Below are 23224 nucleotides of genomic sequence, written 5' to 3'. Positions count from 1 at the left end.
TCAAATGCTTTTTAGTACACAAGCCCTTCTCCCTTTTTTCCCCCTGTACAAAATATCATGAAAAAACTTCGAAATATTGAGTGGGCGAATTATAGCTAATCAAGTAGAAGCAGCTCCTCACCCACCTCAGCCCTATTCATTAGCACGTCAAGAGGATCCTAGGAACAGAGTGGGAAAACTACCGCCTAATCCAAAGTACTTATTTACTGATGATGAGGGAATCGAAGCCCCTGCCCTGACTGGTGAAGTCACTTGCCCAAGGTCAGAAATTAGCAGCACATCTAACAAAGCCAGATCTCCTGATGACCAGTTCAGTGATTTTTCCATTGTACCACCGACAGCCATTTGGCTCTCTGGGCAAGCATTCAACCTCTAAGATCTACTCTTGCTAAGGGATGGTTTTATTAACTTCAAATGTGCATTAAATGCAAACAGTTTGATTTTGATGCCATTCAACTAGTAACCAACCAACCAAACAAAAATGCCTCATTAGTGGTGACAGAGCATGGGACTTACTTGGATCTGGTCTGCTTTATGGGCATGACTTCTTGCATCTGAGATATAGCTTAAAACTGAATAAACAAACTTACATCAGAAGTAATAAAGTCATCAGTCATGGCCTCTAGTTTGAATAAAAACAGTTTGTGCTCATCAGGAGGACACCGCAGCAAACTGATCTGGGATTTGCTCACGTTAACCACACTCATTGTGTGGTACACAGTGCACGTTGCTAGGTGCTAGGTGACTCGACAGAAGGAAACAGAGGACTGATTGATGAGCCTAGTAACTCTTAAGTGATTGCAATATATACATGTGAAGAATGAAAGCCTCCATGTCACAGCTGCTATTTGCTTCACAAATAATGATCCAGTGTAAATTCATTATTTTTAAAAAAGCAAAGCCCTTATATGCTCTTGCAAACTCTTTCTTTATCACGAGCTGTGCTGTTTATTTAATTGGACTTGGAGGGTCCCACAGTTTCTAGTATAAAACCCCATTTTCAAAAGTGTGTAACTTGTCTATTTAAATTCTCTCTGGCCCAGAGCCTGGAATGCAAATTCTGTTTCTGAGAATCACTTTGTTTTCAACAACATTCAAAAGAGAAGCGGGTAGGGGGAGCTGATGGTATGCAGGGTGTAAGTTTGTTTTTATAGCCATAGAAATCCTCTGTATTCCAAAACAGCTTACAAATTTTATCAAATTAGGCCAAATGAACTTTTATGACATTAAAAAAATTATATTCTGAAAATTGTCACAAATGTTTCTTCGAAATGGAACAACCTGAATTTTCTCAACTTTCTTGTAGACTGTCTTGATATTTGGTAATTTTAACATAATAACAAAGAAACATGTCAATGACAAATCAATACACATAACTTTAAAATGCTGTGACTTAATCTCTGTACCTACTGCAGTACATTCTTGTGTACTTATATTTACGATGTCATGGCCTAATAAAAAGATTTTGGTTGCTCTCTTTAGAAAAAGTGTTTTTAGCAGCACACCATCCATCTTCCTAATAACATCAAAGTGAAATAAAAGACAAGAAAGAAAAAATACATGAGACTTCGGCAAATACAGGATGGAGATTATCCGGGGTGTTTAATGGAAGGGGGCATAACTGGGAAACGCTTGGTACTTCGTTTGATCCATAAAATGATTGAGTTGAGTGGATGGTTTCTGGAAAGTACCTTCTAAGCTGAAAGGTAATAAACTGAAACGTGTACCATGCTTTTACAAGGTTCTTCGGGAGAACAAAGGTCTCCTTGATAGGATAAGCACTCTTTGAATCCTTGTCATGAGTCCATAGGAGCACTGAAGTCCATATAAATGCTTAAGGGACAGTCCTACTTAGTTGTATAGGCTATTACGAGAGAAACAGGAAAAATCCACGGTTAATTGCTGTAGTAGCAAGGCCCTCTGGGTTTCTTTCTTCCCTGTTTATTTTAATAATTTCTAGGTGCTGTCAAGTTATCGGAAAGCAGAGGAAAAAACTGAAAAGTGAGACCTTCTTCCCTAATTAAAAAAGACTGGCATTCTGAAACTTTCGAGACCTATTTTTCTCCCTGTAATTTCTAAGATATTAAGATGTAATGAAGGTGGGATATTTTATTAGAATATTAAAAGGTAAAAAGTTTTAATTAGAACTTCTCAAGTCATTCATTTGCATAGCTAGTTGTACACACACATTAACTATATATCATCATGAAGCAAAGTAACCTCCAGTAATTATTCCAAGTTTCTTCTACAACCTTTTCTTGTTCCAACCCTCCTCTACTTTTTCCCCTTGGTGGATTCCATGTACACATTTAGAGTGGGGTGAACTTCTTTATTTTAGGGCAATTTTCTAAACTGCTTGAACAGTCTCAAGAAGTAAATCAACAAGCATTAAGCATTAAAGGTCAAAATGTGTGTGTGTACACACACATGTATATACATATATAGAAAACTTAGGTCTCCTGTTTGTATTTTATTGTTTTTACATATCAAATGACAACTTTTATATGGTTTAGCCAAATGCATATATATGTAAGCATGATATGCATGAATATGTGCATGTATTATATATCTATGTCTCAATATTTATCACAGAACATTGATTTGTACGTCAGTGAAAGTAAAGGATCACATGTCAGTTTTCATTTAGCAGTACTTCATATCACAGGAAATTTTACCCAACAAAACAACAGAATATTCTTTTATTTCCTCATTGTAAAGCTCCTATTTGCATTTCAGGTTTTCTGTTTTCCTCACTGACAGCATGCACGAGCAGAATGAAGATCTCTAGAAGTCCTCTTACATAGATGCCTACTGTGGAGACACTACAGAGAGTTCAGTCTTCTTTCTAAAGAACATTTTCTAGTACCAGCCATCAATCCCACTTAGCAGTTACACTGCAGACTACTTACTGAACACCTTGACTACTGTAGGTGCCTCAAACACGTTGTCCTCAGTTACGAGCATGCACACAAATCTCTTTTCATCACTGATCTTTGCGTTACTGATAGAGAGAGTGTAGTTTTCTGAGAGGTTCAGTCTGTCTTTGTATTCTGGTACATCGTCGTACTGCACACTTTTCTTTGTAGAGGACCTGAAGGCAATAAATACTGGGGAGCCATCAGGCTTTTCCTAAAAATTGAAATAACAATACATTTTTTAAAAACAGGCATATTTAGATGTTTCAGGATTACAGCCAGAACAACAAAATTTTCTTGGCCGTATTATTCCACCAAAATTTGTAGTTTGGTCCAAGAAGAATAATTTTAGATAAGTGCCTCATGTAAATCTTTGGTTATAGAAAATTACTCTTCATAAGAAGAGAAGCTGTTAAGTTCTTTTACAGGTATCAATTTAAATATACAAAAATGAAAGGACAGAACTTTAGGAATCCAAGCTTTTCTTGCATCTGGAGGACAGAATTAGTAACTGTTTTGAAAATGACAAGGGTTGGCCTTATGTCTAATGTAAAAGAAAAAATATAGATGAAAACAAACATATAAGTATTATGTTACAAAAGGATTTTCAGCTAACTATCAGAGCAAGCATACACTTGAGCTGCAAACACTCATTTAGAAATCCTGGGCAATTATCTTTAGCATGTTCATTACTTTAATCCACATACTTTATGTGTCCACACTTTTCTGTTTCAGCCAGAACTGGCATAGCTGACCTTTACACCTAACATAGCTTAATGAGTCTTCATAGAGGAACAGTATTTGCCCTTGTGAAATGATCATGTCCATTAAGCAATAGAATTAGATTAATCACTAAAACCCATAGTTTTGCTATCTGAATCTTAAAACTTAGCTCGAAGGGTTTTCATATAAAATCTGGCATATACAATTATGCCAAGAGCACTGAGACATAATTCATTTCTTTCTCTGCTCCCACAAACATTCTCTTACATACTAACAATAATCTAAAATAAGGGCCAATCCCTCTTCTACTTACCTCACAAGGCCTTTGAGAAAATAAAATATGATAAAACATTCTAAAATGCATGAAAAATTTCAAGGTGCTATAAGGAGTAACATTTTAAAAATTATTAATATTTACTAATGTTATGGACTAAATTTATATGCCTAAGCCCTAACCCCCAATGTGGGATTAGTGGAGGTGGGCCCCTGAGAGGTGTTGAAGTTTAGATGAGGTCATGGGGATGGTACCCTCATGATGGGATTAGTGCCCTTATAAGAAGAGGAAGAAACGTGAGAGCTCTCTCTCTCAATGAGAACACAAAGAAGAGGTTTTGTGAGCACATAGCAAGTGGCAGCTGTCGGCAAATCAGGAAGAGGGCCCTCCGCAAGAGGTGAGTCAGCTGGCACCTTGATTTTGGACTGCCCAGCCTCCAGAACTGTGAGAAATAAAAGACTGTTGTTTAAACTATCCAGTCTGTGGTATTTTGTTATAACAGCCCAAGCTGACTAAGACAATTACTAAGCTAATCTTGGAGTCCAAAAGGTTTAGCTGGTTGGATATCTGAATACATCAGTAATATTCTCCTTAAATCTTTTAATTTTGCCACAGGTTTACAATGCAAATCCTTGTATTAAATCATTCCTTCATTAAGAAAAATATGTTAGACCAGTATCTTAAATTTCTATAATATATTTGTTCACTTATGCAAGAAATAATAGTTATTAAATTTCAAGCACTTAACTGTATGCCAGTGTACTTTCTTTGGGCTTTCCATGCATTAATGGATTTAATATTCATAACAACCCTGTAAATTACACATAATATTGTCTTCATTTTTAGACAATGGAGACAGAGATTGGTTAAATAACTGGTCCATTGCCCCAGCCGGTGTATCTGAGCAGGGCCAAGACTGGAGCTCCACAGCCTGGCTCCATTATAACTACACTATATCATTCTCGACAGCCATTAGATGCCTCTTCTGTACAAGGCACAGAGGCAGATGCTGGTGAAGAGGTGGTGGGAGTGAGGTAGGGCGGGGTGCACAGGGAGCTATGATCTCCATTCACAGGGAGATTACGGTGCAGTAAGAGAGAAACTAATCCATCTTTCCTCTGTGTTTGCTCCCTTTCACTCTTTCCAAATCTGCTCTTTGTCTTTCAGGTTACATTAAATTAGAGGTTGTATAGTATGTCTGCGAATCAGGACTGCTTTTAGAGCATATGGTACTTCAAATGTATCTCATCAGTTTATTACTGAAGGTTTTTGTTTCATTAACAATTAGAAAATTGTCATTATTATTTGTTTTCATTGCCATTGTGCCAGTTACATTTAGGTGAAAATTATTTCCTGGGCATCAGTAATGTCTATAATCACAGAAGTTTTCACCACTGTATTCCATTTATTTTAGCATTAAGTTTGACTCAATGGTGAATGAGGTGGCAGTCTCCCAGACCCTTGGAATTTTAGGGGTGCTAATAGACTTTGTCCTCATAGGCCTTAACTTCATATTTCCATTTTTATAGGGAGCCAGAAATAGTTAAAAATTACCCAGTGTGAGCTGGATAACAGGAGGAGGGATCAGGGAAGTGCTATGCTGCCTCACCTCCTTCTTTTGCCTTCACCTGACCTTCACACAGTGTGTTTAGAGCTTAGTAACCCCACACTCATAACAACTTACACTTTTCGTGCAATTACCATGTGCCAAGTACTAGGTAAGTATTCTGATATGAGTTACTTCATGTAACCTTCGCAACACTATAAGGAAGATTATTATTATTTCATTTTTTTTCTATGAGAAAATGGGGATTAATTCACTCATCCAGAATCCCACAGCCAACACATGGTAGAACATGTCAGTCTGACTTCACAACCAGATTTTAAAAGATTGTGTTATACTACCCCTGGGGTGCAACTTACGTACATTTCTATTCTGCACAACATTTGTTCTTGCAGATATCTGAGAGGAAAAGTTGTGTGGTTCAATAAACTTAAGAAATGAATGAACTCTGACAATTCATCATGTATCTTAATATAGGAAAGGCTCTGAGAAGTACTGCAGTAAAAAAACTTTTAAAAAATTATTGGACCATCACAAGAACTAAAGTAATATAGAAGTGTGATTGGATTTGAAGTAATTCAGAAGTGTAAGATGCTTTCAGGAGTATATCAACCAATTAATTCTGCTTTTTTTTACGTGTGTAAGAATAATACATAATAAAAATCTATGCCCAAAGTCAAAAAAAATAAAAATCCTTTTCCTATTCAAATACCTTTTAACATTTCATGGACCTAAGCAAAATTTACCAGTTGTGTTCAATGAAACATACGTCCTCTTTTTAAGCTTGCAAACCATTGTGAGTCTCATGTGATCTAGCACTGGGAAACTGTGCCACACAGACATCTTTTGTTGCTCTTGGTAATGAAATTGAGATATTTTATCAAAGTTACCTAGCCTTTCCACATCACCTACCAGGATATCTACCCTTCATTTCCAGACCCATCGGTACCTTGATACCTGAGAAAATATGATTTTGCTACCTGCAAAAAATGAGTAAAATCAGCAATGTTAAATTTTAAAAGGACCTACCACTTCGACTGAGTTCTAAGACCAAGTACCAGTAACAGGCTTCTAATACTGATGACTAATTTTCAGTGAACATTTGAATGCTCTGGCTTCTGGTGCATCTTGCCTTTGCAGTAACTACACCAAACAAAACATGAGTGTGTAGAGAAAGGCTGCCATCTTCCACTAAGCTCTGTCCTATACTCCACTGATTTTACCCTGGAACTCTGCCTTTTCTTCTGCCTCAAACACTTCAGGGTGAATCTTTCAGACTAATTTGAGCTAAGAATTACCTGTTTACTGGCTTTATTTTAAAATAGCATTTGTTATGTAAGACTTAGGGATTATTCTTTTGAAATATTCGACACATTAATTTCACCTTTTTACATTTATATCCACAGTTGAATATTGTCATTACGTTAACTTGAAATTCACATCTACTCACAGAAGGAATTTTCTTTCAAAAACTAGAGGCAATTAACCAAGTCCAAGGTAGGTCACACTTACATATTTCCATTTGCCAAACATGAGATTCTGAGGTACACTGAGTCGGCAAGGCATGACAATGGTATCTCCATATGCTGAGTTTACAGTATACCATCCGAGACCTTTAGAAAAAAAGGAACACAAGAGAGAGAAGAGTTTAAATGTTCTCTTGAAATAAAGTTTTTTTTTTTTTTTTTTTGCGGTACGCGGGCCTCTCACTGTTGAAAGGCCTCTTCCGTTGCGGAGCATGGTCTCCGGACGCGCAGGCTCAGCGGCCATGGCTCATGGGCCCAGCTGCTCCGCGGCATGTGGGATCTTCCTGGACTGGGGCACGAACTCGTGTCCCCTGCATCGGCAGGCGGACTCTCAACCACTGCGCCACCAGGGAAGCCTCAAGATGCATTTCTTAATGAAGGTTATGTATTATAATTTTATCTTAAATGACATAAAACAAAGTATGTAGTTAGAACATATTTCCTATAAATATCAACAGCTCTTATTTAGCTACTAAGGCTTCAAATGTTACATAATTCAAATCTATAAACCTCTCAGTTTAGCGAGGAATAGATAAGTAGTATATGCCAAAGGAACAGTGTGGAATCTGAGGGTTTATTTTCACCTTCACTATATTTCATAAGAAAAAACTTCACTATATTTCATAGAAATGTGGGACTATACAAAGAGATTAACATGCTTAAAATTCTCAAAACTAGCTTTAAGTATGTTTGTTTTTTTCATTTGAAAATATTGTTAAGCTTAAATTCGGAAAAATTTAAAAACTGAGAACTAATACATATAAGACCACAACTGAATCTTAAATATAAGTGGCAAAATGAGCATGAAAATGGCCTGTTTTACAGTATTAATGGTTAAAATACTAGTTTTCATTTTAATTATACATAAAATATTAACAGGAAAAGAATTTGTAAGGAATTCCCTGGCACTCCAGTGGTTAGGACTCCATGCTTTCACTACTGAGGGCGCGGGTTCAATCCCTGGTCGGGGAACTAAGAACCTGCAAACTGGGGATCCCCTGGTGGCGCAGTGGTTGAGAGTCCGCCTGCCGATGCAGGGGACACGGGTTCCTGCCCTGGTCCGGGAAGATCCCACATGCCACGGAGTGGCTAGGCCAGTGAGCCATGGCCACTGAGCCTGCGCTCTGGAGCCTGTGCTCCGCAACAGGAGAGGCCACAACAGTGAGAGGCCCGCGTACTGCAAAAGAAAAAGAAAAAAAGAACCTGCAAACTGCGTGGCAGCCAAAAAAAAAGAAAAGTATTTGTAGTATGAAATTTCTTCATGAAGTGATTACACTGTTTTTTGGGTAGACAATCCAACTTAAGCAATAGTTTGCTACTAAGGTAAAGAAAACTTCCTGGTCTTATTTAATTCTTTATTGAAAAGAATGTGATGATCAATAATTAAATTATCAACAATACCCACATTTTTGCATATGTATGTAACATACTATTCAAATCTGTATATATTTATGAAGTTTAAAGAAACATAGGCATTTAACTTGGCATTTGTATAGTACTTAGGAAATATATCAGATCTTTTTACCTTATTTTGTTTACAACTATCTTCAAAGTTAGATACATTTACAATTAAATACCTGTTAAGATATGTCACAGTTGGATATAGAGTGTTAAGGGGCTAACTTTATTTTAAACTGAAAAGAAAAAGAAATGATATTTTGTCCACCAGGTGGTGCTAAAGTGCAAAGCTAAGGCAATTTACAACACATGAATAAGACCATCTTATGACTTTCTGAAGAAACAAGATACGGTGGATACTATCTCTCTCTGTTACCCATCAACCACAACATATAAAAATTTCATATAGGGAAAAAATCATTAACCTTAGTAAAGAAAGAAAAGGTAATAAAATTCCTATTTTAAAATTCTGTCAATTGAGGAATCTACTTTCCTCTAAAGCAATTTTGCTCCAGTGAACAAAAGCATTACAAAGAACACAAATTTCATGTAAATATACTGCACAACTACTTTCCAGAATTTTTAACATTGTTAAAATAAAGAATACAAAGTATAAGCCATGAGAATGTGTTCTTAACTTGCTATTAGAGACAAAATTTTACTAAAATTTTTATTACATTCTGTTTTATAATGAAAAATTACTGGGTGGGAGGGAGGGAGACGCAAGAGGGAAGAGATATGGGATATGTGTATATGTATAACTGATTCACTTCGTTATAAAGCAGAAACTGACACACCATTGTAAAGTAATTATACTCCAATAAAGATGTTAAAAAAATTACAATTTTCCATCAATAATGTTTAATTGTTTAGTATCCACCATACTTTAAATTCCTTTTTACTATAAATCATTGAAGAGCATAAGACTATAAGGTCTCTTCAGCCTTGTTAAAATAAAACTTGTGAGGATTTAGATATGTGGTGGCAGACAGGCAAAGTGATGACAGTTAAGAAATTGTTTTATTTCACAATATAGTACTTGTTTTCTACAATACTTTGGATATTAAATATGGAACTTGTATCATGTATTTTAGGATCTGTTCATGCAGGTTTGTCAAACCATGGAAACCATTTTGTGATTTAATATTTTGTTTTTTTCATCAATATATAGCAAGACACTTGAATATGTAATGACTCTAAGATAATGTGAATCTCTTCTTAAATTATGGTAAGACATGCACCTCTAATTATCTACTATAATTATAAAAACATACCTTCTTTTGACAACTGACACTGCTCCCATGAACTCCATGGTTCAAGGAGTGAAAACAGTTTACACAGCTTAGGTACCAATGAGGTGAATCCTTCGCTAGGCACAGGGAAATAAAAAATTCCTTTTCCAAAAAATGTAATGCTTTGCTCTTTCTTACAGACCATTTTTCTTTCCTCTTCTCTAAAGAACTTTAATATACACCAAATTTTATAATTTTATATTTTACAATTGATTTAAAAATTTAAAAATTTTATAATTTTTATAATTGATTTTAAAGCTGTATGACTTTCAAGTACATAATGTATTAGCATGATGAAAGCACAATCACAGCAGGAAGAGGACCATATATATATATATTTTTTAACATTTTTATTGGAGTATAATTGCTTTACAATGGTGTGTTAATTTCAAGTTATACATATGTTCCCATATCTCTTCCCTCTTGCATCTCCCCCCCACCCTCCCTATCCCACCCCTCTAGGTGGTCACAAAGCACCGAGCTGATCTCCCTGTGCTATGCGGCTGCTTCCCACTAGCTATCTATTTTACGTTTAGTAGTGTATATAAGTCCATGCCACTCTCTCACTTTGTCACAACTTACCCTTCCCCCTCCCCATATCCTCAAGTCCATTCTCTAGTAGGTCTGTGTCTTTATTCCTGTCTTGCCTCTAGGTTCTTCATGACCATTTTTTTTTCTTAGATTCCATATATATGTGTTAGCATATGGTATTTGTTTTTCTCTTTCTGACTTACTTCACTCTGTAAGACAGACTCTAGGTCCATCCACCTCACTACAAATAACTCAATTTCGTTTCATTTTATGGCTGAGTAATATTCCATTGTATATATGTGCCACATCTTCTTTATCCATTCATCTGTCGATCGACACTTAGGTTGCTTCCATGTCCGGGCTATTGTAAATAGAGCCGCAATGAACATTTTGGTACATGACTCTTTGAATTATGGTTTTCTCTGGGTATATGCCCAGTAGTGGGATTGCTGGGTCGTATGGTAGTTCTATTTGTAGTTTCTTAAGGAACCTCCATACTGTTCTCCACAGTGGCTGTATCAATTTACATTCCCACCAACAGTGCAAGAGGGTTCCCTTTTCTCCACACCCTCTCCAACATTTACTGTTTGTAGATTTTTTGATGATGACCGTTCTGACCAGTGTGAGATGATATCTCATTGTAGTTTTGATTTGCATTTCTCTAATGATGTTGAGCATTCTTTCATGTGTTTGTTGGCAATCTGTATATCTTCTTTGGAGAAATGTCTATTTAGGCCAATTTTTGGGTGGGTTGTTTGTTTTTTTTGATATTGAGCTGCTTGTAAATTTTGGAGATTAATCCTTTGTCAGTTGCTTCATTTACAAATATTTTCTCCCATTCTGAGGGTTGTCTTTTCATCTTGTTTATGGTTTCCTTTGCTGTGCAAAAGCTTTGAAGCTTCATTAGGTCCCATTTGTTTATTTTTGTTTTTCTTTCCATTACTCTAGGAGGTGAATCAAAAAAGATATTGCTGTGATTTATGTCAAAGAGTGTTCTTCTTATGTTTTCCTCTAAGAGTTTTATACTGTCTGGTCTTACATTTAGGTCTCTAATCCAGTTTTAGTTTATTTTTTGTGTATGGTGTTCAGGAGTGTTCTAATTTCATACATTTACATGTAGCTGTCCAGTTTTCCCAGCACCACTTATTGAAGTGGCTGTCTTTTCTCCACTGTATATTCTTGCCTCCTTTATCAAAGATAAGGTGACCATATGTGCATGGGCTTATCTCTGGGATTTCTATTCTGTTCCATTGATCTATATTTCTGTTTCTGTGCCAGTACCAGACTGTCTTGATTACTGTAGCTTTGTAGTATAGTCTGAAGTCAGGGAGCCTGATTCCTCCAACTCCGTTTTTCTTTCTCAAGATTGCTTTGGCTATTTGGGGTCTTTTGTGTTTCCATACAAATTGTGAAATTTTTTGCTCTAGTTCTGTGAAAAATGCTGGTTGTAGTTTGATAGGGATTGCATTGAATCTGTAGATTGCTTTGGGTAGTAGAGTCATTTTCACAACGTTGATTCTTCTAATCCAAGAACATGGTATATCTCTCCATCTTTTTGTATCATCTTTAATTTCTCTCATCAGTGTCTTATAATTTTCTGCATACAGGTCTTCTGTTTCCTTAGGTAGGTTTATTCCTAGATATTTTATTCTTTTTGGTGCAGTGTTAAATCGGAGTGTTTTCTTAATTTTACTTTCAGATTTTTCATCATTAGAGTATAGGAATGCAAGAGATTGCTGTGCATTAAATTTGTATCCTGCTACTTTACCAAATTCATTGATTAGCTCTAGTAGTTTTTTGGTAGCATCTTTAGGATTCTCTATGTATAGTATCATGTCATCTGCAAACAGTGACAGCTTTACTTCTTCTTTTCTGATTTGGAATCCTTTTATTTCTTTTTCTTCTCTGATTGCTGTGGCTAAAACTTCCAAAACTATGCTGAATAATAGTGGTGAGAGTGGGCAACCTTGTCTTGTTCCTGATCTTAGTGGAAATGCTTTCAGTTTTTCACCATTGAGGATGATGTTGGCTGTGGGTTTGTCATATATGGCCTTTATTATGTTGAGGTAAGTTCCCTCTATGCTTACTTTCTGCAGGGTTTTTATCATAAATGGGTGTTGAATTTTGTCAAAAGTTTTCTCTGCATCGATTGAGATGATTGTATGGTTTTTCTCCTTCAACTTATTAATATGGTGTATCACATTGATAGATTTGCGTATATTGAAGAATCCTTGCATCCCTGGGATAAACTCCACTTGATCATGGTGTATGATCCTTTTAATGTGCTGTTGGATTCTGTTTGCTAGTATTTTGTTGAGGATTTTTGCATCTATGTTCATCAGTGATATTGGCCTGTAGTTTTCTTTCCTGTGACATCTTTGTCTGGTTTTGGTATCAGGGTGATGGTGGCCTCGTAGAATGAGTTTGGGAGTGTTCCTCCCTCTGCTATATTTTGGAAGAGTTTGAGAAGGATAGGTGTTAGCTCTTCTCTAAATGTTTGATAGAATTCGCCTGTGAAGCCATCTGGTCCTGGGCTTTTGTTTGTTGGAAGATTTTTAATCACAGTTTCATTTCAGTGCTTGTGATTGGTCTGTTTATATTTTCTATTTCTTCCTGGGTCAGTCTCAGAAGGCTGTGCATTTCTAAAAATTTAGAACCATATATTTTTAATCATTGTATCCCAGGGACAATGTCTGGCATTCACTGGGCATCTAATAAGATGATTTTTCATTTGAATCTTGTGCCATCCTCTCCATTTTGGTTATCAAATTAGCATCTTTAAAAACCAGGGAGGAGTTGACCACACTGGAACTTTGAGAATTCTTTTTCCTACCAAATACTGCAAAGTCTGTCATACACTGTCTTCGATGTGTAAGGAACATGGATTTGGGCTTGGATGGCCCTCTCTTTCTTGAAGAGAAACAAACACAAAGCCAACATTCTTACGAGTTTATGGATTAAACTACAGGAGAGGACATTTCTCCCTTCCCTTTCAAGAGAAATTAAGGATTGTTTGTGCTATGTGATCTGCAAATGACATTAAGAAGTGACTTTTTCCTTACTTGTGATGAGCACAAAGCAAAGAGTTGTTTTTAAAAGTATTTGAAAATTCATGGATTGAGTCTTGTAGTGACTGCTCGATATCCAAAATTATCCAGGACAGGACTCTTCAGAGCACAGCAAATGCAAGGGAAATAAGAGATCTGACAAGAATGAGGGCAGTAGGTAAAAAGGCAATAGTTACAGATAGAAGCCCTGGTCTACAGACTTAAGGCAGAATACATGATAATCATTTGCATTATCACTTGTGGCATTAGGAGCCACAGTCATGATGATTTTAGAAATAATTTTCAAGTTTGTTATAATCATCAACTTTCCTCTTCAGGTAAGACTATAAGGGCTCTAGGTTCATCTGATAGAAAAACCAAGGTTTACACATGTGGGAGGGCTAATATCTCTAACCCCCTAGGGATACAGTAGCTACAAAGACTACTGTGATTTGGTGGTGAATTAGCATCCTGATTTCTAGAGACGTCTCAGTCTTTGAGATGAAGTGCCAGGGAGACCCAAAGCACCTGTCAACACAAATAATTCTGTTTATACTTTTCATAGAAGCAAGAGATTTTTATCTTTGAATTGCCAAATCTGAATTAAATTTAGCCTACTAGAATTCCCCTGCAATTCTCTCCCTGTAATATAGTTGGTTAATTTATTCATGGTTTTGTAGCATAGAGATTATTGGATACAATTGCAAATACAGAATGCCTATGCTGTCCTTCCTCAAAGAGGCAAAATATAAAATATAGAAGGAAATGTGTGTGTGCACAAGGGTGTGAATTTCTGTGCTATACGTGTTATGTCTACTTGTATATTGTATGTCATAAGATACTTTAACCTGGGCTAAATCACCTTTTGTATTAAATGTTTTAAAATTTTAACATAGTGTTATGAATTATTATCACTGTTGCTATCAAAATGTCCTGACATAAAGTAAAACATAAATATGTTTGGTAGTGTATATATGTCAATGCTACTCTCTCACTTTGTCCCAGCTTCCCCTTCCCTGTCCCCTGTAAAATAGATAGCTAGTGGGAAGCAGCTGCATAGCACAGAGATATCAGCTAGGTGCTTTGTGATCACATAGAGGGGTGGGATAGGGAGTGGGGGAGGGAGATGCAAGAGGGAGGGCACATGGGGATATATGTATACATATAGCTGATTCACTTTGTTACACATCAGAAACTAACACAACATTGTAAAGCAACTATACTCCAATAAAGATGTTTAAAAAAAAATACGTGTTATATTTGAGAAGCAGTATGTAATAATTTAATGATTCTTATGAAGAGTTATTAGCTAAAGGTAAAGAACAATAGAACCTAGAAGGGCTATATAGGAGAATTCAGTGGGAATAAAATGAGATAAACACAGCATAAGAATAGTCTCTTGACCAAATAATTCTCACACGTAGAATTCTCAGGCAAGTGATCATAAAGTACAAGATAATTATAGTTATGCATTTTATATAGCAAATAATTTAAAGAGGCACTGAAACAGACTGGCAACCTTTTGAAGTTAGGTGAACACTTTATATTTCTAAGTAAAATAATAAAACTGTAATAATTTTGGCAATATTGATGAGAATTCCTTTTTCTGTATAAAGTAATTCTTAAGGACTATCAAGGTCAGAGTAATCATTCTCTTTGCATAGCTGACAACTAGACATTTGAGTTGAGGTCACTTAAACATCAGAATCTGCTACCACGTTTCAAGCAGAAGTACAGCAAATAATATAGAATAATATAGGACCAGAATTCATCAGGGTCTACTTTACATGCTGTAATTTAGCATGGTTAATTATTTTTTATTGCACTGATACTTTAAAAGCATCATCACCCTTGAAAGCTTTTTTCTCTTTTTAGCTCTGTATCCCTGTTAGGTGCCATAGAAGGGTTAATCACATTATAAATTGTCTCAGAGCTTACAACATAAAAACTAAATTCCAGTTCTACAGAAATTTTAGAGATATATTTGTGCAAATGAATTGTTGGGGAGGAAGTGGGTAAAAATGAGAGTTATCCTTAGAAATTACGTTCATATTTATTTGACTGATTTTGACAGATAAACATGCTAGTGTCCTTATTTGCTTTATTAATGAATTAAGATATGTACAACTCTAATTAAAACATGTAGTGTTTCTCACTCTCATTACTATTGACATTTTGGGCTAAATAAATCTTGATTGTGGGGCGCTGTCCTATGTACGTTTAGCAACATCCCTGTCTCTGCCCATTGGATGCCAGTAGCACCTTCTCCTCATTATGACAACAAGAAAATCCTCAGACATGACAAATATCCCCTGGGAGGCAAAACTGCCCCCTGAAATCCCATCTAGTTGAGAACTACTGATTTAGACCTTCACTCATTTGATAAAACTGTGGTTTCCAATAAAGGGATCATTGTTGTAAAACAGAATCTTAGTGTAGGACTAAATAATCACTGAATATGAATGAAGGGATGGAGGAAGCAATGGCACATAGTAACATTGGTTATTATCAAATTTGTTTTCCTCACAGAAACATATTATATTAAACTATAATAGGAGGATTGATTTCTAACTTTGAAATATTGGGATCCAATCCAATCCAAGAAATTACAAAAAATATACTGTTTTAGCAAATCTACTTCATATACTACAATCAAGCACAAATTATACCTACTATATATGCTTTCTAAACTGTACATATCATATATATTTTATTTGATATGATAAAATATCATAGTTCTACTGATAGAGAATAAAGCTGATGCCTTTAAAGAGTCTTCCAAACCTGATTTTATGATTCAATGACACAAAGTTATCTTATCTCATAATTCCTCCCATAAATTTATTATATGAAACAAGAGTTTAAAACTTTTGTCAAGGTCGTGTAATATATAACAAGTAAAATTTGTTTGTGTGTGTCTGTGTGCGTGTGTGTGGTACAAGGGCCTATAGTTCCCAAGTAACTTGGACTGCATGGCAGGTGGGAGAAGACATCTGAGGGAATCGAATGTCATTTTGAGAAATACTGAAAACAGTTATTCTATTCCCCCTCCCCCCTTTTTTTTTTTTTTGTGGTACGCGGGCCTCTCACTGTTGTGGCCTCTCCCGTTGCGGAGCACAGGCTCCGGACGCACAGGCTCAGCGGCCATGGCTCACGGGCCCAGCCGCTCCGCGGCATGTGGGACCTTCCCAGACTGGGGCACAAACCCGTGTCCCCTGCATCGGCAGGCAGACTCTCAACCACTGCGCCACCAGGAAAGCCCCTCTATCCCCTTTTTCATTTTCTCTTTATAAACTTGGGTACTTGGGGGTCAAGTTGGGTTTTTGCTTAATCAGAGGTAGGAATACATTTGTTCAAACTTTACTTTCTACCTTGCCTTTCACAAGTGTTATATATTATAATGTAGGTATAATTGGGTAATGCCTACATATAAGAAAAAGAGTAATTCTTCTTTTCTCTTTCTCTCATCAGTTCCTATAATTTTATAAATGCATTATATTATACCTTTTAGATAAGTGTTATTCCACTGTGGAATAACATTTCGATGGGAAAAAAACATGTTACCAAATTATTATTGCTAGTACTCAGGAATATGTTTTAATATATGTGTTCTTTATATTACTTCCAAGTTCGGCATGTCACTTGGAAGTGCTCAAAATATTTATCTTTTTAGTGATGTATAGGTCAATGTAATAATCCATATTATGCCATAGAAGGGAGATCTATAAAAACAATACAATTTAAAAAATACAGTACCAGTATTTGCTGTGCTGAAAATTATCTTCTCAATTTACCACATGCCGCATTATACTCTAAGCACAGAATGATCTATGAGGCTGGATAAGTTACAATTCTTCTCAATTAGTTTAGGCTTTACCCCATCTCTGCTTCATTTTTTATCATTGTTCCTTGGGACCATCTGCTCTGGCTCAATTCCTACATATCCTTCAAGGCCTATCTCAAAAATCATCTATTCATACATTCAAACATGCATCAAGTATTTACTGAACACCTGTTATAGGCAGAGTGCTAGATGTTCTTTGTGGGGGAAATATATAAATAAGATACTGAGGCCTACTCCTGAAGGAACATGATGGAATTTGTATGAGCTGCTTATTAGGTAGAGAAAGTGGTATGGCAAAGCAGAGAAGGGAATCACAGCAAAAAGCTTGAGGGTATTGGTTTAGGATTCTTGGAGGAAATTTCATCTGATCTGAACACTGAATTTCTATAAATGGGAAGATGAGAACTACTTCACCAGTCTGTCATAGCCAGGGACCGACCAGGCAGAGGCACTGAGTGATACTTGGTTTTCTCTCTTATGGCAAACTCCATTTTTTTTTTAACATCTTTATTGGGGTATAATTGCTTTATAATGGTGTGTTAGTTTCTGCTTTTTAACAAAGTGAATTAGCTATACATATACATATATCCCCATATCTCCTCCCTCTTGCATCCCCCTCCCACCCTCCCTATCCCACACCTCCAGGTGGTCACAAAGCACTGAGCTGATCTCTCCGTGCTATGTGGCTGCTTCCCACTAGCTACCTATTTTACATTTGGTAATGTATATATGTCCATGCCACTCTCTCACTTCGTCCCAGCTTTCCCTTCCCCTTCCCCATGTCAAATCCATTCTCTATGTCTGCATCTTTATTCCTGTCCTGCCCCTAGGTTCTTTAGAACCATTTTTTAGATTCCATATATACGTGTTAGCATATGGTATTTGTTTTCCTCTTTCTGACTTACTTTACTCTGTATGACAGACTCTAGGTCTATCCACTTCACTACAAGTAACTCAATTTCGTTTCTTTTTATGGCTGAGTAATATTCCATTGTATATATGTGCCACATCTTCTTTATCCATTCATCTGTCAATATAGACATTTAGGTTGCATGTCCAGGCTATTGTAAATAGAGCTGCAATAAACATTGTGGTACATGACTCTTTTTGAATTATGGTTTTCTCAAGGTATATGCCCAGTAGTGGGATTGCTGGGTCGTATGGTAGTTCTATTTGTAGTTTCTTAAGGAACCTCCATACTGTTCTCCACAGTGGCTGTATCAATTTACATTCCCACCAACAGTGCAAGAGAGTTCCCTTTTCTCCACACCCTCTCCAGCATTTATTGTTTCTAGATTTTTTGATGATGGCCATTCTGACTCCTGTGAGGTGATACCTCATTGTGGTTTTGATTTGCATTTCTCTAATGATTAGTGATGTTGAGCATCCTTTCATGTGTTTGTTGGCAATGTGTATATCTTCTTTGGAGAAATGTCTATTTAGGTCTTCTGCCCATTTTTGGATTGAGTGGTTTGTTTTTTTAATATTGAGCTGCATGAGCTGCTTGTATATTTTGGAGACTAATCCTTTGTCAGTTGCTTTGTTTGCAAATATTTTCTCCCATTCTGAGGGTTGTCTTTTCATCTTGTTAATGGTTTCCTTTGCTGTGCAAAAGCTTTTAAGTTTCATTAGGTCCCATTTGTTTATTTTTGTATTTATTTCCATTACTCTAGGAGGTGGGTCAAAAAGGATCTTGCTGTGATTTATGTAAGAGTGTTCTGCCTATGTTTTCTACTAAGAGTTTTATAGTGTCTGGCCTTACATTTAGGTCTCTAATCCATTTTAAGTTTATTTTTGTGTATGGTGTTAGGGAGTGTTCTAATTTCATTCTTTTACATGTAGCTGTCCAGTTTTCCCAGCACCACTTATTGAAGAGGCTGTGTTTTTTCCATTGTATATTCTTGCCTCCTTTATCAAAAATAAGGTGACCATATGTGCATTGGTTTATCTCTGGGCTTTCTATCCTGTTCCATTGGTCTATATTTCTGTTTTTGTGCCAGTACCAGACTGTCTTGATTACTGTAGCTTTGTAGTATAGTCTGAACTCTGGGAGCCTGATTCCTCCAGCTCCGTTTTTTTTTTCAAGATTGCTGAGGCTATTCGGGGTCTTTTGTGTTTCCATACAAATAATGAATTTTTTTGTTCTAGTTCTGTGAAAAATGCCATTGGTAGTTTTCCATTTTTTATTATAGAAATTTCTACAGATTAGATCTTTTTTTTTTTTTTTTTTTTTTTTGCAGTATGCGGGCCTCTCACTGTCGTGGCCTCTCCCGTTGCGGAGCACAGGCTCCGGATACACAGGCTCAGCGGCCATGACTCATGGGCCCAGCTGCTCCGCGGCCTATGGGATCTTCCCGGACCGGGGCACGAACCCGTGTCCCCTGCATCGGCAGGCAGACTCTCAATCACTGCGCCACCAGGGAAGCCCCAGATTAGATCTTTTATCTTCATAAGGAACATGTCCTAAGACTGGCAGTTTTCCCAAATTCATAAATGCACATAAAATTTTCCTAATGAAATGCAATAAACTGTAACACCTTTTTACTTTTTCTTTACTTTCATCATCAACACTAGCATTGGATTCCATTTGGGGTCACTTTTAAATTATAAGCAAAAACTTTATTTAGAGATGATTTAAAAGTAACAGAAACGATTTAATTTGTAGACCCTTATTTTTATTTTTTGAGAAATGCCTCGTGAATTTTACATCAGCAAATGTACAGATTTTACTGTGCTTGTTAGAATTTCTTAACTTAGGATCCATGAATGGACATTAGGGCATCTATGAACCCTCTAAGTTATTTTAAAAACTCCCATATTGTTGTACACTGAAACATCTGTTTTTAAAGAAAGAGAATTCAAAGCTTTCATCAGGTTGTCAAAGGTAACCTTGAATTAAAACATAAAATGTTTAAGTTTCATTCTAAATTGAAGAGAAGTTGTGGAAGTACAATTTGATGGTATCTACCAAATTTTAAAATGCTAATACCCTTTGATCCAGTAATTCTACCACTGAGACTCCCTCCTACAATTAGTTTCGGCACAAGTGCAGGACTGTATATAAAGATAACGGCATTAATTTGAATACTAAAAAACTGGAGGAACCTAAATGTTTATTAATGCAAAAATATAAACTAGAGTGTGTATCCACACAATGCTCTACACAAACCCCCTGAAGAGAAATGAGAGCCAAATACATTGTTCCCTTTTTTCTATATATATTTCAGTGTTTATAATTTTTTGTCATTCATTCATTGGCTACTGAGTGCCCACTTTGTGCCTAGTGCTGTTCTAGGGTGGGCTATCCAAATTGATAAAAGGAAAAAACCCTGCTCTCATGGAGCTTAAATTCTAGACATTTATATTTATTCATGTATTTTAAAGTTTAATTTCTTTCCCAAAGAGGGAAATTATCAGTTTAATTTATCCACTATGTTGCAACCTATTTGAAGGAAAAGCCTACATTTCGCTCATTTTGAAATTCACTGCAGCACCATGAAGGTTGCAGGTGCTCAATAATAATGCATAAAATAAAGTCCCACTGCAGTACACTGAAAGGAACTCTATCAGATCATATTCTCACGGCCCATATTCTTTAGTCTGCATTTAATATTCCAGAAAACCATATACTATTCTTTGAAATTCTAGGGAATCCAGGATGGTGGGGAGGGGTGGCACTGTGGTGATTAAAAATCAATACCTTAACATTGTTCCCTGCCAAAAAGTTATTTTTGCTTTAAAAATATTTTTAATGGAATATAACATAAATGCAAAATAGTGCACTGATCTAGATTTACATTTGAAATGTCACTAAAAGCATCAGGATTTAGGGTTTCTTCGGCAACTCTCCTCACATTCTTTGTTCTGAGGATGAGACTGGGATTTCCAAAAATTTGTCCCACAGGGGAGCTCTGTGTCACCAAGTCCTCATTCCTCAGTGATGAGTTTTTGACTGGGTTATGGGGTCTCTGTCAACAAGCCAAGACACTGGTCTTTTCTTAGGGATAAACTCAAATAAAAACACTTCATGCTCTGTGTGTGTGGGTGGCAGGGGGCGGGGCAGGGAGACTACACTGAACCAGAAATTTCAAATTTGTATATGAAAAGAACAGTATTCTACATTTTATTTTAAAATAGATTTTCATAGTGAAGGAGACTAAACAAAAGAATGTTTAAACATATTTTCCTTTATATTCTACAGTTTACTCATTGTAAAAATTAAAAACATTTATGTATTAATAATTTATGTAACTTGAAGTGCACAAAGTTGACTATTTTCTACTATCATGCTTCTCTCCTAATTACCTAGGACTTGATGTTGTGTCTTTAAGGAGAGTCCAGTCAGACAATTGATACAATGAAAAGAACCAGTAAAATATTATTTTCCTTTTGTTTCTCTCCCCCAATTCAATTTCTTGATTAGTTCTTGCATTGTCTCTAACCAGATCCTGAGGAACCTGGATCATTCGGAACCAGCTTAACCAAAGAGGTAGGTAGAAGGAACCCATATTTGAATACTCCCCCAGGTTAAAATACTGCAAAGGAAAGATGAATACATTTATGCTCCACGTTTAATTAAGAGTATCAGTTCTATTTGAATGGTGAAAAATTACATTTTCCTCTGCATTTTGCCACAGAAGTTGTACTGAAATTGTGAATATGATTTAATTATTTTAGCAAAGACAATAGCTGTACTGTATTCATGAAAACACTATCAACAGGAAAGCAGGCACAACGCTTCACAAATGACTTTTAACTGTATCATCTGAACTAATGGAAACTTTTTGGAATTTAGCTAGAGCCTGTCTTCAGAAAGAGTTCATAGTTATTGTGACATTATTAAATTTGTTTTCTGCAAATAATTGAATGCCATGACAACGAAAAGACCTCTTGATTTGAGATAATCAAAGCTGTCCTTGAAAACACTCCCCAACCCCCAAACAACAAATTCCTAATAGCTTTGATATTCCTCAAAATGCCTTAGAAAAAATATATCACAAAGATTTTTAGTCAATAAGATCATCATTGTTTTCACAGAGAGCTTCTGTTAATAACAGCTTGTGCTAAATTGTATTGCTTTAGCATTTAAAGTAATCAGCAGCATTAGCGAATTTTATCTTATAATTGAGGTAGTGAATTACCGGGGATAGCAAATAAATTGTCAGGGCTCCTCAATGAGCAGAGTAGTAAACTCTTGCTTCTGAATTGGTTGAGTGATCTTGTCCAGTATGCCTGCTTCTGGAATATTCCCCATTAAGTATTTAACTAGGCACCAAAAAATGTTTACATGGGTTGAAATAGCTTTTTGCTCTTTTCTTCACATGAATCCCAATTAGCATTGCCTATGTCTCCTGAGGATATAGATTTGTACAATAAAACATAGTAAGTAATAAAGGTTAAAAAGCTATTTAGTAGGTTTTCCCACATATTTGGTGCAGATTGCTGGCTGATTTCCAAGACTTAGATTTGTGAAATTCCAGGCTTTCAACTGACAACTCCCCACAGGGGTTGTAATATAAGTTAAGGTCATAGGAAGAAAATGATGGCTTTCTATGGCATTTTCCCTTTTTTAAGAACTAAACTCAGCTTACTATGAAATCTAGTTTCCTAGTTCTGAGGGGGAAGGAGAAATAGAAACATTCATCCAATATAATTTTTGAAAGAGATTAAGAACACAGGAAAGATAAACTTTTCCTTAAAATATTTAAAAGTAAAACAAATAGTTGCATAACAGGAAACAGAATAACCTCTTATATGAAAATGAAATAATCTTCCAGCCTTAAGAGATTTTGTGTTGCCTCAAGGACCAGGTAAGCATAGAAACCGGTACCCATTGTAGCTTGTCCACAGTGGGAACTCAATGGTGTTGCTCTGAAATGCATGAACTTAGACAATACTGTCATCTATTAATATTAACTTTTCATAGATGCCACTTTCCCTGGCAGTCATTATTTTTAATTGATGAGTGGGAGGAAAAGTGGGAAGGAGATCAAGATAATTTAGGAAGGCAGTGAGTAGGAATAAGAAATATAGGAAGCTGTATTGAAAGGTAGTTTTATCATTTCTAAGGATGTCAGAATGGAGGAATGCTTTTAAAGATCTTTTAAGAT

At 36.2% G+C, this 23224-nt stretch overlaps 1 protein-coding gene across 3 annotated transcripts in view; it reads right to left on the bottom strand.

The window, feature by feature from the left end:
* Window positions 1-23224, bottom strand: part of ALCAM (activated leukocyte cell adhesion molecule) — a 197811-nt gene that overhangs the window by 47959 nt on the left and 126628 nt on the right. For all 3 annotated transcript variants that reach the window (XM_060298029.2, XM_060298030.1, XM_060298031.1), the window contains exons 2-3: window positions 6989-7089; window positions 2910-3129 (exon numbers count right to left, since the gene is read on the bottom strand). In XM_060298029.2, coding sequence (XP_060154012.1) covers window positions 2910-3129; window positions 6989-7089 — 321 coding nt within the window. The remainder of the gene's footprint in view (window positions 1-2909; window positions 3130-6988; window positions 7090-23224) is intronic.

This window comes from Globicephala melas, chromosome 4 (assembly GCF_963455315.2).
Source record: "Globicephala melas chromosome 4, mGloMel1.2, whole genome shotgun sequence".
Classification (NCBI taxonomy): domain Eukaryota; kingdom Metazoa; phylum Chordata; class Mammalia; order Artiodactyla; family Delphinidae; genus Globicephala; species Globicephala melas.
The sequence above is the reverse complement of the archived record's forward strand: the minus strand, read 5'-3'. Positions and strand labels throughout refer to the sequence as shown.